This window comes from Paramormyrops kingsleyae, chromosome 9, assembly GCF_048594095.1.
Source record: "Paramormyrops kingsleyae isolate MSU_618 chromosome 9, PKINGS_0.4, whole genome shotgun sequence".
NCBI lineage: Eukaryota > Metazoa > Chordata > Actinopteri > Osteoglossiformes > Mormyridae > Paramormyrops > Paramormyrops kingsleyae.
Window position 1 is genome coordinate 4,223,856 of NC_132805.1, and position 16,182 is coordinate 4,240,037.

At 42.4% G+C, this 16,182-nt stretch overlaps 1 protein-coding gene across 1 annotated transcript in view; it reads left to right on the plus strand.

The window, feature by feature from the left end:
- Window positions 1–9,089, plus strand: part of mtmr11 (myotubularin related protein 11) — a 28,406-nt gene extending 19,317 nt beyond the window's left edge. The window contains exons 12-17 of the mRNA XM_023801422.2: window positions 940–1,010; window positions 1,604–1,776; window positions 2,464–2,634; window positions 3,749–3,970; window positions 5,952–6,245; window positions 6,330–9,089. Of these exons, the coding sequence (XP_023657190.2) occupies window positions 940–1,010; window positions 1,604–1,776; window positions 2,464–2,634; window positions 3,749–3,970; window positions 5,952–6,245; window positions 6,330–6,695 (1,297 nt within the window). The 3' untranslated portion in view covers window positions 6,696–9,089. The remainder of the gene's footprint in view (window positions 1–939; window positions 1,011–1,603; window positions 1,777–2,463; window positions 2,635–3,748; window positions 3,971–5,951; window positions 6,246–6,329) is intronic.
- The last annotated feature ends 7,093 nt before the right edge of the window (window positions 9,090–16,182 follow it).

The window sequence follows — 16,182 nt, forward strand, 5'->3', positions numbered from 1 at the left end:
GTCTTATAATTACAGTCCAGCCTATAGCACAATCACAACTTTTATGGGTGGCTATGAACCCGTGGTTCTCAATCCTGTTCGTGGCACCCCCCCCCCCCCCACACCCCGCTAAAATGTTTTCATTCCACCCCTGCCTTAATAAGGCTCATATGGTCCTTAATACAACAGGACTGAGAACTACTGCTATAGACCCAAGCATGCAAATTTAGAGAACTGCATAATTAATGCATTCTGCTGTCGCTTTCTCCAATAGTCCATTTCTCCCTCCATCCTCCGGCTCAGCTGCCGGCCGCACAGTAACTCACAAGCATCCAAATCCTACTGAGGTCACTTGTTAAGGAAATGGAGCCAGACTGTACCGTGTCAAGCCTGGTTCCGTTCCTTTGCTGGGGGGCACACTGGGCACCAGCTCCCCCCTTCCCCCCTTCCCCCTAGGATGGGATGAAAGATGACAAATGATAACTAGGTTAATCCAATTTTGCTTAGGACAGTGAAGAGGGTTGGGTTGGCCCTGTTTGGCACAATCTGTCCTTTTGGGAGTTTTACGTACACAAAAATGTTCTGAGGGCAGAATGCAAAATAATTGGTTAAGAAATAACCAATCATATTATAGAGGTGGTGGGTCCAAGCAACTAGAGGAGGCGGGACCAACCAATTAGAAGTCTTTGTCCTGCCTCCTCTAGTTGCTTGGACCCACCTCCTCTATAATATTATTGGTTATTTCTGTGAACCATTTTTAGTTTTGCCCTCAGAACATTTTTGTATAAGTAAAACTCCCATGAGCACAATAGGTCAATGTGTCTCTAAGCAGGAGACAGACCAATGGCCAATTGGATTTATCATCTAGCTAAGGATATGCTGGGCTTTAAAGGGTTATCGCTGGTTGTGCGCATCATTTCAGGGATTACCACAGAGCTCTGATTGCTCGTCCCCAAATAGGTGCTGTCTGAAGAAGGCTGCTGAGGTTGCATGTCTGCTGAGAGCCGGTCAGCTGACGGTCATCCTGCAAGGTGAGTCAGCTGCTTTCGCTGCGTCTGACCCAAAATCTACGCGCCGGACCTGTGTGACCTCTTTGTTCTGTCTGCGTTGGCTGGTGGGTTACAGAATGATCTCACAGAAAGTCACAGGCAAGGTGTTTATAAGAGGGGAGTATAAAACGATGATGATTTATGATTATGAGGAAAATAATACTTACACTGGACCATGACGGAGCACACATAATAGGTCAGAAGATGCACATCCACACATAAACACCAGGTGGCACTATTTTCTATGTGATCACTTAAGACACCTTCATGTCTTTCCACTGTTCTTTTTGAGAAGTGCAGTTACCGCAAAATACTTTTTGAGGGATTATTGTCTGAAATGATCCATGTAAAGATTTTTTGTTGTTGTTTATCAAGCTATGGTAAGTCAGGTTATTGTTGTAGATCAGATAAGGTTCTTCACTAGCACCTTTTATCCTTCATTGTGGAGGATCATGGGTTCAGATCCAGGCTGTATTCTTCTACCTACCCCTGATACTGCAGATCCCTTGGTGGAAATACAGCGTATTGGAGAACATGTGAGCTTGGCTAACTGATACTCGTGCACATGCCCCCAGAACCAGAAGACCGGGACATGAACTGCGTGGTGTCCAGCCTGGTCCAGGTGATGAGTGACCCATACTGCAGAACCGTGGCGGGCTTCCAGGGGCTGATCCAGAAGGAGTGGGTGATGGCTGGACATCGCTTTCTCAGCAGGGCCAACTACCACCGAGACAGTGACAAGGAAGAGGTGAAGCTCGCAGCAGGCCGTGGCAGAGACCCCATCACACCCCGGTGTTAAACAAAGTCTTCCTCATATTCTACCCTCTTGGTTAACTTGTTAGCTTGTAGTGTCAGCCTTGTTCATTGAAGTTAACATTCTGAAATAAGTGAATTTTGAAGAGAAGGAAGTTTTATTATTGTTTTTACTTTTAAACTATTTAGCAGATGCATCCAATTTTTATAAGAAAGCAGGGATTAACAGTCCCAGGAGCTATTGGGGTTAAGGGCCTTGTTCAGGGACCCAGTGATGAAATCACTCTTCTGACCGTGGGATTTGAACCAGCGACCTTGTGATAACAGTCCAAACAAACTAAAGAAAGCGAGACCAACCAATCAGATGTCATGGTCCTGCCTTCTCCAGTTGCTTGGACTCACCTTCTCTGCGATCTGATTCGTTGTCTCTCTGAACCAATCACTTTTAGTTCTGCCTTCAGAACATTTTTGTGTAAGTGAAAATCCCACAAGTTTGCACTCCACCATCCACTTTGCAACACGTTGTCATTTTGTCACTGTGACGATCCGTTAGATTTTCGTCTCATGGCTGTGAGATGGTGCCATGTTCTAAAAAAGTGACACGTTGCACCTGTGACCCCTGTGCAGCACTGGCAGCCGACCTCTCGCACCCTGAGGTCTCCTGTGCCGATTCTCTCGACAGGCTCCCGTGTTCCTGCTCTTCCTGGACTGCGTCTGGCAGCTATGGGCACAGTGTCCCACGCGCTTCCAGTTCACCGGGGACTACCTCCTGGCTCTCCATGATAGCGCCCACCTCCCGCTCTTCAGCACCTTCTTGTTCAACTGCCAGAGGGAGAGGAGCCGCCCATCTCAGGTAGCCGCCCGCCGCCGCCGAGGGTCCCGACCAAACAACGAGCTGGCAGAGGAACCAAGATGGCTTCCCAACCTCTCATCTTCTTTTTTCACTTATGTGAAAAAGGGAACCCAATACACTTACAGGTCACTCAGCACATCTGCCTGTGGGCAGAAACAGTATTCCAGTTAATGAAAGAGGTTGATAACACAGCATTTTACGAGGGTGGATGATGTTAACGACAGCGCAGACCGGGTAGCATTGTCACGTTAAATATTGTAGCTAACTGAAATTCTAGTGACTAAGACACTTACACTACATGATAGCTAATTCATCCAGCCAACTTCCTGATGCTTATTCAGTACGGGGATGATGGGTAGGGCCACACAAAGGCATGGGCGGACCCCTAAAAAATTCTTCTGCTTGGGCCCCATTATCCATGCTCTCATACTACTCAAGAAGCAGAGGACGTGAGGCAGGGGAAGCCCTTTGTGGGAGTCCTGTCCTTCACAGGAAGCCCTTTGTGGGAGTCCTGTCCTTCACAGGAAGCCCTTTGTGGGAGTCCTGTCCTTCACAGGGCACACATATGCTCTGGGCAGTTTAGAGAGACCGATTCACCTGACCGGTTATTTGAATGTGGGAGGATTCCAGTAATACCAGAGGAAGCCCACACAATTCTGGGGCAACGGGAAAAGTCCACACAAACAGCAAGGGTGGGATCCGATCTACAAACCCTGGAGGTGTGAAGCCACAGTGAGACCGGCTGAGTATTACATTAGAACAGAAATTCTTCACCTTTCCAAACACGAGTGGCAGCTGGCGATCATTAAAAAGCCCACTATACGACCCCTTGATAATATTCACCGACTGTGGGATGGACCGTTATGGACCAAACTGTGTTTACCTAATAAGGAGTATTGAGTACAGAGTAGTGGTTGAGAAACCCCACATTAGCTTGATGCTAAGTGAAAGGTTGGGGTCACACAATGAGAGATACTGTCTGTCTTAGAGTCACTGACCCCGTATGGAATGGTTAAAAACATAAGTAACGTAAAAGCAATGTAAGTAAGGACTTCAGCTACAGGGTCTTTCAGACCCATCTGAGTGTTATTAATCAATCATGCTGTGTCCCCAGCGCCTGCCCCAGAGCTACACCCCCGTCAATGGCTGCTGGAGGGAGGCCACGCCCCCTGATTCTACTCAGGATCCATTGGACCTCCTGTTCCCAGCTGTCTGGGACTGGGCCTTGCAGTACAGTCCCCAGAGACGAGTCCAATTCAGCCAGCCTCTGACCAACTCTGGCCCGGTCCACTCGGTCCTGAACGGGAACTTAAATACCGCCCCGCATTACCACAAGGTCAGAGCAACATCTATGCATGATTATACGCGTGGATACAGATGCTCCTTACGGTACGATGGTCGGTCTTATAATGGTGCCATAGTGATGCATATTCCATAGTCATCAAACTCTGAATTTGATCTGTTCCAGGACTAGCGATATATCGTACGATAATTTCTACTGGTGCCGGGTTATGGCAGCGTCCACCAGCCACGTTTCCAGTTTCTGCAGCAATCACGAACGTAAACATCTCCGTGTTTAACAGCATATTGTACATAGTATTAGTTACAGTAATTATTTATGTACTCACTTAGTGAAAGTAGTTATCTACTTATTTATTTATCAAATCACATTCATATTCAACTTACGATATTTTCCATTTACGATGGGCTATCAGAACGTAACCCCATCGTAAATTGAGGAGTGTCTGTATATACAGTATAATCTGCAAGGCTTGCGATATGTTGCATGCAAATAGGTGAATATAATACGTATTCGAAGTATTATATTGTTGTTTGTTGGACGTATGTCTGTTTGTCAGAAGTGTGAATATTTCTGTCTTTTTTTTTGCATGTGGGTTATGTTACACAAATTTTTGTGCCCATATGTGTCCTTGAATGAGTGACATGGCAATAGACAATCTTGGCGGTAAAGTTTGACGGCACCTACAAGTGGTTTTCGACAACAAGCAGCACTGTCCGCTCAATCTTTCATAGCCACGTGAATGTCATGCAGGTTTAAGTGACGACGAAATAGTGGAGAGCTGTTTATGTGCCTGTTTATGTTTATAAAATCCAGCTGGTATGTGAATATACACCCTCAGTGTCATCTGGTTAAGGGACTGATTGCGTAAAACCTTGGTGCTAAATAACAACGGCGTGATGAAAAGCACATTTAAGAGGCCATATGTAAAAGTTAAGGGGCTAAAAGAACACTTGATGGTCTGTTTGGGAGTAAAAAAGAAGCTCTCTGTTCCTCAAAAAAAACCTTCAAAACAGTCTAAAGAGCGGTTTTGGGTCTCTCTGTGCCACGCCTCTGGCTGGTTTGGCATGGCAGTCACGGCTGGAATGTCCACCATCTGTCCTTCTGCTCCCCCCTCGTCTGTGTAATTAGGGCGCCGCGTCGGCTCTGCCCAGCGCTGGAAAAGCGTGGGCGTGCCCGCAGTGGTCCACACCAAGGATTCTGGGGGCTTGGTGGACAGCACTCAGATTAGCATCCCAGGGAGAGCGTGACAGGAGCCAATTGAATGTGGCTGTCTTAGTCATGTGACTCCAGCTCCATGTGACTCTGCTTCCATGTGACTCTGCTTCCCTGTGACTATGCTTCCCTGTGATTCCTCTGCTTTAGAGCTGTTTTTTTTTTTAAGTGGACCAATATATTTTTTCCCAAAATGTTATTTTTGTACTTTTGTGTTTCCTCAAAACTCCTTGCAGTTGTGATTAAACTTTATTTAGTTTATCGACGAATAACCTACCCAATGCTTTAATCAAATCAAAGGATAAGTGTCCAGAGGGTAAGATAAAATGGATGCAAACAGCATTCAACACAAATTAATTAATACAGTACGAGGTGATTGCTGAATGTCCACCTGCAAACCGTTTAATTTTTCTATCCTTCATCCCTTCCCCCGTCCCCAAATGAAGCTCTAATTGCTGCATGCCTAAGCAGTCAGTCTCTCAGACTGGGACTTCGCCCAAGACCAATATTGTCATTCAGTCCAAGGTGATGAAATGACACTCCCACTTTCAGCAACATTAAACATTCATCCGCGTAGCAGAACAAGGCCAGTCACGGTGTTTCTCTGAGCCGCTCTCGAATAACGTGAGCTCTGATGATAGCAATAATTACGACACAGACGAATAGGTCGCCTCGTCCCGGAAAAGGAATGGTCTTGAGGGGTGGTGAATTAGAATGTGAGTTTTTAATAGCCTGATTTAAAGGTGTTTCAAGTCAAGGATATTTTTATCAAACAGCCCCCGTCTTCCTCTCTCCCACTCAGCCGAACGATGGCGCCCTGGGTTCTGTCTTCCTTCTGTCCCGGGGCAGCTTCTCCTCCCCCTCACACCTTCTGCCCTGGCGTAGCGGCGGGGGGTCTGGGGGGTCCTACCGGAAGAGCCACCGGCGAGCCCCTTCGTCCGAGAGCTTGCCCGGGCTGGAGCGGCTGCAGAAGGCCTGTTTACTGGCGGAGTCCTGCAGGGGGCGCTCTGAGCCGCAGGAGCTGCTTCCTCAGCTGCTGGGTCCTTGTGTGGGGATATGGAGGGAATGCTACCTCCGCGGGGCCCTGCAGGCACAGGTATTTGCTGAGTCACGGTCGCCTTCATTGACCGTTGACTTGACACGTGACTCCTTACGGTGACATTGTCCTTTGTGGTTGAAGGCCTTTTCACACCCTGCACCCGTGTCCTCGCACCACCCGCTGGACCGACTGGCACAGGAGGTGCAGCAGCTGAGAGACAGGCTGGCGGCGGCGGCGGGAACCAGAGCCAAGAAGCAGGAGCCACACCGGGCCAACGTCAACCTCAACCAGAACGCCAACGGCGGCACCTTCCTCTTCTCGGCCCCGCGGATCTCCGTGGCCCGCGCCCCACCCCCAACGTCCGCCCTGCCCGCCCTCGCCCCGCGGGACGCCAGCAAGCGTACATTCCTCTTTGGCCAGTCGCCGGACGGCCGACCGGACCTGCGCTATGCCCCCATGCCCAGCACCAGGCTGAGCAAGAAGAAAGGGTCATCGCTGGCATCCTAAGTGCATTACCCCAGTAGACCTGCACAGTAAACTGCGAAGGTACGGAACTGAGAGCAGCATTAATGACCAGACTCCCCTCACTCCTGTTGTGGACCGAGCTGAACAGCGAAATTAACTTCCCATGATGCAACAGGATAGTGTGACATCACCAAACAACACAATGATGAGCATTTTATTTATTAAAATCATGTCACATTAAAATACTAATGGCTTTCCCAAACTTTCTTTTTTTAAGAATAAATTTCAGAGCTTATTCTTAAGAATGCCTTAGATTAAACATTATTTTTGCAGAAGTTTTCTTTAGTGACTGATCTTCAGTATGTTTTCTGGATTTCAGACATTTATTATTGTAAAGTATTTACCTTTTTTGTTATATACAAATGCCATTTACTTTTTGCAACATGTTTATATGTTCATTTTCACAGTTTAATGTTCACTCTAGTTAGTTGTATCTTCTTTCCCAAATCTGAATTGTTAGATTGTTCAGTCTACAAGCTATATCACGTTTAACGTTGAACTAACCATCCAAATGAAAGCTCAAGGTTGAAAAATACTGGGTATATTTTTCATTACCAGCTTCCTCTGTCATTTGTTAATGACTCTTTTTTGTGCACAGAGTCATTACAAAACAAAATGGGTCTGCCTGACAACAGCTGGTTATGACTAATATCAGTATTGGTCCGTGGGTTGTGAGCAATTCTGAAAATCTCTACAGAAGGGAGAAAGCTTAACAGAAAACCGTAAAAGTGCTAAAATAACCTACCTTTCAGGGGCTCTTTGCATTTAACTGGATTCTGCTGGTTAAACAATTTTGATACAGATGTTTTATATGGTGTTAAAATCCTGTAAACATACTATGCATTAACTGTAGTCTATATATGAGTGCAGCATACAGTATTATACCAGCAGGAAACATTTCACATACTTGGTACAGAGGGGAAAAATGGTTGTATGTTACTGTTTCTCAAACGAAATTTAATTTTTGAATAGTACCTTCCCAACAGTGGGTGGGAGGGTTATGATTGAAACTGATAGCACTATAAATGATGGGAATGGAGTCATTTAGTGCCAAATGTTTATTATAGCTATTGTACGTATTGTGCATGAAGGAGACAATGCAGCTGTGAAAAGAAGTGCCCAACGTGTGTATGTATTCTCATTCCTGATTGGCTACAGCTCGCCCAACCAGATGGTACAACAGTGACAATAAGATTAAAGAAAAAAAACAACCTTTTTTCAGTATTATGAGTATTACAAAGAAATTGTAGTATTAGTTGCTGCCGGCATTAACATTCCCTGCAACCCTGACCAGGACAAGCGGTTAAATGACGGGTGAATGATATTAACATGCTAAATATAACTGAGTAATCATCGAGAGCAACTGCCAGCATCTATTTTTGTTATGTATATTTATAATCTGTACATATAGCCTGCATTAAATGAATAGTTCTAGGATTTCTCCCCAAAGAAACTTTTAAGTGCAGCGTGGCTCTGGGAACATGCAGGAGAGCCGACGTAAAGCGACGACGTAAAGCAATGACGTAAAGCGATGACGTAAAAGGACGGTGAAGTGGTCAGTGACGCCTGTTTATATGAAGTGAATCTCCAGGTGACAAAGCACTGGGATAATTTTGGCTTTTTATCTCCTCTAATGAGACCCCGTATTACTAATCTTGTAGGTCAGGGTTTCTCAACTGGTTGGTTGTGACCCAGAAGTGAGTTGCGAGTCGACCGTCATGGAGGGTGCGGTGTTAAAAAAAGTAATACGATTGGCGCATCTCCCGACATCATTTAACAAGGACAACTCCCCACCATGGTCGACAACAGAACTGTCGTGACTTACTGACCAAGGAATAATGTAGGTCCTGGGGCTAAAACACCTGAGAACCATTGCTGTAGCTACTAGGCCACGTTTACTTCATGCGTTTCAGAAATTCTGGAGTAAAAAATAAAAGTTCTGGAACAGTGCTTTGAATTCCGCCCTACATTACCACGTACGTAGAGTAAGAAATTTAGTTCAGCTTTTCTGATCTCAACATCTAATATATAATTCTTGGCATAGCTATAGGAAATGGACAACATTATGCAGCCAATATTACTTTATATCAAAAGTGGTAAATATCAAACAAAATATTTATTCTATTTTAGTCTATCATTGTAGTGCTTTTGTCCCAACTGGTTCATGGAGAAAACAATTGTCAAACAATATAAAATCATCGCAATTCAGTGAAATGGTGGCTATTTTAAGCATATTCTTCCAAACAGAAATCCTCCTGCATCAAATGTATGAATATTTCCTGTTTTGGTACAAATGAAACTTTTTAATATGTATATATTTTGTGTTTTTGCATTTTATTTAATGAACAAAAGGAATAAACTTTTGTTTTGGAAAAATCTTGTCTGCCTATTTTTTCCCAGAAATTGTATTGTAAAGCAATTTGATTGGAGAAAAAAAAGACTCATACAGTATACAGAATGTGTTTTATTTTTTATTGAAAATAAATATATTTACAGCATTGTCTGTCATTTGAAATAGCTTGATATTAGCACTACTGAACACTGAAGTGAGCAGTTAAAATGAACAATTTTAAAACTTGTCACATATTACACCTTATAAAAGTTACTATGGAAACAGCTCAAACATTCATTGCCATTGCGATAGCTTGAACCTTTATGATTTACACTTCTGAAATAGCTCCTGCCCAACAGGAAATCTGATCAGTTTGAATTGACACACACACACACACACACACACACACACACACACACACTGAAGAGAACATACTAGAATACCAAATCACTGTACAATAAGCTTAGTAAATGTATATTTATCTCTCACAGGTGAAGATCCAAACAAGATTAGCATTCTGTTGAATTTCCAGTCATGGTCACCCAGATATCCTCTTTTGAAATTCTCATTATGAAGTGTTTATCTTAAAATAAAAATAAAAAAAACCCAAACACTGGTAGACGCATACTATCTTAATTAAGTTTGACTGGAGTCAGTGGTCCACTATATATACACACATCACATTACCTGTTACCTGTTCACAAATTCAGTTTATTTATATAGTGAAACATACACTGCCATAATGGTTTTTTGCTTCAGAAAATACTTGACGTCCTGATTTTGGGTCGTTATACCAAATCAGTCTTTCACTTATTACCGAGAAGTCCAAACCTCAGTTTAAACAGTTGATGGACTAGCCTTGTAAATGTTAGGATGACCCACAGAAACATCAACCATCCTCAGTTTCCCCTCCATTCCTCCCCCTTGACGACCTGTCGCTGCAGATTCCAAAACGGGACGCAGACTGGGGTGCTGAGGGCGTCTGGGACGTGCAGCAGGTCACCGAGCTGGCGGATGGACTTGCACATGGGACAAGGGTAGTCGGAGAGACCCTCGATGTCCTCGAAGGCCAGGTTGACGATGCGGTCAATGCAGGCGTCGCAATAGAGATGACCACAGGAGAGGCGCCTCAGTCGGGCATCATAGGTGATGCAACACTGGCAGTGGAGTAAATCGGGGCCCAAAGACAGGCTTCCACTCAGGGAGCTGCTCTCTACACTGCCAGCCTGACTTGACTTTGTGGGAGACCTGGATAAATGACATTAACTAATGGTTAGAAAACTGGTCATTAAAGACTATGTAGTGGAAATCAAATCTTCCATGGCGAATGGCCTCAATATCATTTATAAAGGAATCTCGGATCAGTTATTTCCACTCTGGTACCAATGGGCATTATACCAAACACGGCAAAAAACGGTTTTGGATGCCAATTAAGTGAACAAAATTTACAAAAATACATCAGCTACGATATGTATCACTTCTCCATAGCATAATGCGTATCACAAGAAACTACGACACAGTGCCTGTGGTGACCTCATTACAAAAATGTTACAAGTAAGAAATATTTTTTTAAAACTCTTTTTTCGCTCTTGTTATTTCGTACGACAAACACGTTTAATCCCAATCAATCCCCAAATTAGCGTCTTTATTCCTTACCCTTACGAAACGGATATACTTCAGTTCCCCCTGTTGAAGACAGACAACCCAGATATATACTACTGGGATGCAACTATGATTTGCATAGAAAAATTTACTAGCTACGCAATTGTTATTGCATAACATACCAACGCGTAATAAATCAAATTAATGCTGTTTTGTGCGCGGTGTGGCTAAAGAGATACCGAGCCAACGCGAAAATTAAAGAACGATTATTAAGGAGGGATGCAAAATGCTTTGAAACAATCCTTCGTATAATACTAACATTGCATTTAGAGACTGCGGTACTGACGATGCCAGGTAAACGCACCTCTGCCCGGTACACGACTCACGTCTGAAGCAGTCAAAGCTCAGAGCCGAGAAGATCCTCCACAGCAGATCCATGTTGTCAGCTATCATACTGATCCCGTCCGTGCGATCGGTCCGCCAGCGGATTTTGCTGGAACATGCTGAAGCTGCTGGTATTTTGATCGACACTGAATTTCAGCAGCTTCCAGACTGGTGGTATTTACATGTTGGAGAATCCAGCGCATAGGTAAACCCACCGGTGCTGGTTTGCAAATCCCAAAAGGGTTTCTGGTAAAAAGGGGTGCCTAGAAAATATCCATTTGCTTTCGATAGCGCCGTTAACTGGAGCTCTGCGTCAGCGTAAAGGTGAAACCTGTTGTACAACAGGAATGGGAGCTGGGAAAAAAACAGGCGATGCTCACTGTTTGCTAATAGGATTCAGGTGGAACAGAGCAAACGTGGGCGTTAAGTTGGTGATTTGCATTTCAAAACCTAATGTGAATTAAGCAAATGTGTGGACAACGGGCTATAAAGACTGATACTGCAGTGTTTTGTTTCATTTTAACTTGAACTGTTAAAATTTAATTTTCTTATCCGTGGTTCGTCAATGGCCAGAATATTTAGTTGCGTTACTGCACTCGACCAAACACAAAAATGCTTCGAGTCATCATAGGTCGTTTGGGGAATATATTTTACTTGGTTTTAAACAAATTGCCATTGTAAAATATATTTAAAATTATGTCTGAATTAAGATAGCTTAACTAGGCTTATCAAATAGCAATGGTTCCAGGAAAAATACAAGAAAAAGACAAATCATATTCGCATTGCTTCAGGGTGAGCACACCGTGAGACATATTTGATAACCGGGATCTGAAAAAGTCAAGAAAGTAAAACTGCTCTTTCCGCAACCTGTTATTTTATTTGCCTGACACACCCAGGCTCCGGAACCTAGCATGGCAGCCGCTAGATGGCGACACAGCCGTCATTTTAATTTAACGTGAAGCTGTACGTGTATTCGTTACATAAATTGCATTGTAATGGGCCTCAGGAATAAACAAATATAAATAATCTTCGTCCCCTTCACTTGTATTAATTAAAATACAAATATATGAAATTGAAGATAAAAACACGAAGGTGAACACATTATCCTTACATGACAGCATTGGAGTATTTTGCTTAAAGTGCATGTAATTAACATTAATGTAATTCATGGAATGAACTGCATTTAACGAACCCCAAATCCACACTCAGGACTAAGAAAGTGCTTTTTCCCATGGTAAAATACAAAGGTACAAAGCTCTTCTTTCATTTGAAAACATATAAATTACTGGTACATCATGATTGTAATACCAAATTCTTATGCATACATGCAAACTGTATGTAAAGTCAATAATATTTATATTTCAGCTTAAAAATCACAAGCTACTTCTAGGATTTCAAGCACCCTATTCAGATGGAGGCTGAAGGCATGCAGCTAATTATGGTTATTATTTATAGTTTGTTTTTTGCTCTTTAGTATTATTTTAATATTTCTTGGTTCCTCCTTCTAATATTTTAACATGGATGTAGATTTGGGTATGGACCAATTTCCTGGTCCCCATATGGTAAAATTCAATTTTATAAAAATCCATGGCTGCAATGAAAAAACTAAAAATGCAAGACCTCTTGTATTTTGCTTGGTTACTTATGGTTATGGTTAGGGTGGGTAGGGGTTAAGGTTGTCATAGTTAGCATTAGCATATTTCCTATAGAAATGAATGAGCAGTCCCCAAAAAGATATGACTACATGGCTGTGTGTGTGTGTGTGTGTGTGTGTGTCCAACGGACATAAACTGTGTTTTTCTGGGAAAAGCAACTCCAAACAAGGTGAGCAGTTCATCGCTTAGGACTGCCAATTTATTTGTTTTCTGGTGCCATTGATGGACCCAAGTTGTGGCAGGAAAATATTTTCTAGAATGTTGCAGAATCACCACAGCAACTATGTGTGAGATAAAACAACATGAAAGAAACAGACACATTATGAATACTGAATTACTTAACGGGAAACAACAATAGCCTACTGATTAGGGCTTATCTGCTGAGAGGAGAATGTTCCAATATGTAAAAATCAATAACATGGATTAACCACCTGGTTTGGTGAATCAGAAGCTATTTCAATAAAATGTGAATCAGAATCACTTTTTATCTTAGAGGGTAATAGTCTTTCTGGATAAAGTGAATTATTTGTTTACCACAAATGATCGTTTAAAGAAAATTAAAGGAAACTGGTTCCCATAAGGGGAAAAAAATGGGTATTCATCATATTATGGGGACATTGTGTCCCCATAAGGTAAGGTATACCCGCTCTCTTGCTCTCTCTCTCTCTCTCTCTCTCTCACACACACACACATAATTTAAAGATAACTGCTCATATCGAGCAATGTTTTTATGGCAGTACTAGGCTAGCAGTAGGCTAACGTCTGGCTGTCTCCTACATGACATGCTTATAAGAATATGAAGTATGTAGTTGGTAGGGGGCCCAAAAATATTGTCTCCCTTGTTCTATGACCTGCCCTGGTGGTCAGATCAATAGACTATTTGTTTAATTGACATTTAAATCTGATCCAGCCGAATGATTCCTTAAGAGTTATACCTTCATCTTCACACTCCTCCTCGTGATGGTCACGGTGGTAGCCCGCGGCGCAGGTCAGGCCAGACCTCTCATTCCATGGCTACATATTCTAGCTCATTCCAAACAGAAGATATAATCCTTCCAGCACAACTGGGTTCTTCCTTCAGGCCTCTGCCCAGTGGGACATGCCCAGAACGGCTCCCATGGGCCAAGCTGATGGCATCCTTACCAGACGTCCAAACCACCTCAACCAGCTCCTTTTGAAGGAGCAGCTCTCTTTTGAGTTCCCTCCAGATCTCCTCACGTCACAGAAAGTGAGCCCAGTGACCCTGCAGAGAAACTTAATTTCATGCATTACACACAGATCATGACTGCAGGTGGCGACAGGGACATAGATTAAGTGGTAAAAGGTGAATCCAGCCTGATGACTCATCTCCCGCGTCACCAGCACAGATTTCTACATCGTCCTCAGAACTGCAGCCGCCCAACTGAACTGATCCACCTGTCAGTCTCATGTTCCCTCTTACTGTCACATGTGAACAAAACCGCAATGTACTTAAACTCCTCCTCCAAGAGCATAATCTCCCACTCAACTGAATGGGGAAATACACGTTCTTCTGAGCTTATTCCATTAGCTAAAAACAGGGGTGTTGTTTGGGTCTTGAAACATCTGGGGTTAATCCAGCCAAGAAATCCTTAGATTTTCATCTGATAGGGTAATTGCACGATTTTCAGGTTATTTCAGAGTAAAATAAATATATGATGTGAGATACTCAACCAAAAGGTCAGTTGCATGTGGTTTTCACAACATGAAATCAAAATAAACAAAATTAGGGCAATCTGAGTTCTCATTCAATTTCACTACTTTTTTATTTTCAGCAGGAAGCGTAAACCCCTAGAAGAAAAACAGAACTTTGACAATGCATGACGCAGTATGTTGCCAAAGCTTGTTATGAATCCTTATTAACCATAACAGTCTTTTTAACATTTTCTCCATGATCTGATACATACAGATTGTTACATCTTAAATGGATGAATATTGACGGCAATACAAGATGACGAACAAAAGGTCGTTTTTTTTTCTAACCAATGTCGACTTTTTAATAGAAGGAATTAACACGTATACGGCTAAAAACGACAAGCGATCTATTGGTTTACGGGTTTGGGTTATATGATTTCCGAGTGCTTTAAAGTAAAATCGGAATGACAGGTTAATAGATCAGGGTTTTATAGTACTAGGCCTATTATTATTATTATTGTGTTTGTGTTTGTGTGTGTGTACCCAGGCCTATAACGACGCCCCATGTTAAAAGCAACCTACAACGGTGAAATCCTGTTTGTTAACCCTGGGACTGAAATATACAATCTTCCAGAAGTACGGCATCCTAAATCGCTGAGCCACAAACACATACGACCCTACAGAATAAATCCTCAAGTGTATATTGGATTATGAACCCATGGCCCCTTACAACCAAAGCGAAAATCATACTCCTAGTAGAATGAAAAGCACACCTTGATGGAAGAGATCTGCTCGAAGTACACCGTTTAAGAAGCAATTACAAAAGTATTGAGCTATATTTGAGCATATGGGGAAAGCTTACATTTTTTCTTCTGATAAAGTTCGTCTAAAAGAATATTTCATGAAGACTTATACTGTCAAAAAAAATAATAAATCTGTCAAAATTACGATATTACGATACACAAAAACGCTTCTTTCTTTGCCTCAAAACTATGATAAATAATACACTATTGTACGTAGGTAATAGCCTACTACTGTGTGATTCTTTGAAGACATTTAGTTAATATTTTCTACTTTTTCTTTTTTTAGCCATATCAGCAATGACGTATCAGCAGTGTAGAGTATTCGCTTAGGGCATATTAAATTTCACAGAAAAGTATTTATAGACAATGGTATTTTACTCATTTGTGCTCACGGCTTCCAAAAATCTAAATTGGTTTCCATGAGAATGCATCTATAATACCTTAGAATATAATTTTCATACTTAAGTAAAGGCAGATACCACACCATGTTGCTCAAGTAAAAGTAAAAATCACCTTGTAAAATACTACTCAAGTAAAAGTCAAAACACCTGGCTTTAGAATTATACTTAAGTAAAAAGTAGAACATTCGAATTTATTGAACTTACAAGAAGCAGTCTATCATTTTAACCTTAAGTTCTAATAGAATATTAGCCAAGACCTTGACCTGTAAAGCACAGCGGATTTCCTGCACGCTATTAAAATGTCCCTGAAAAAACGAATTACTACGTATGGGTGTCTTGTTATGGCGTAAAACAAGGGAAATCCCCGTCAATTTGTTTTAGGACCACGTGCATAATTGTTAAACGTACAGTGTATAAGGTGAGACTATTTTGTATTTCGTTCACAACGAAATTCTAAGGAGGTGCCATAGAAGGTGCTGGGGTTATGGAGTGCAGACAATTTTTAATTTATAAAGACCAATTTTTCATATAAATATTTTAAAAATCCTATTTGAAGACATTCCAGCGCCCGATTGGATCCCCCATTCAATCCTTCGAATGGAGTGATCCTTTAGAGGACGTAAAGAAGGGAGGGGAAGG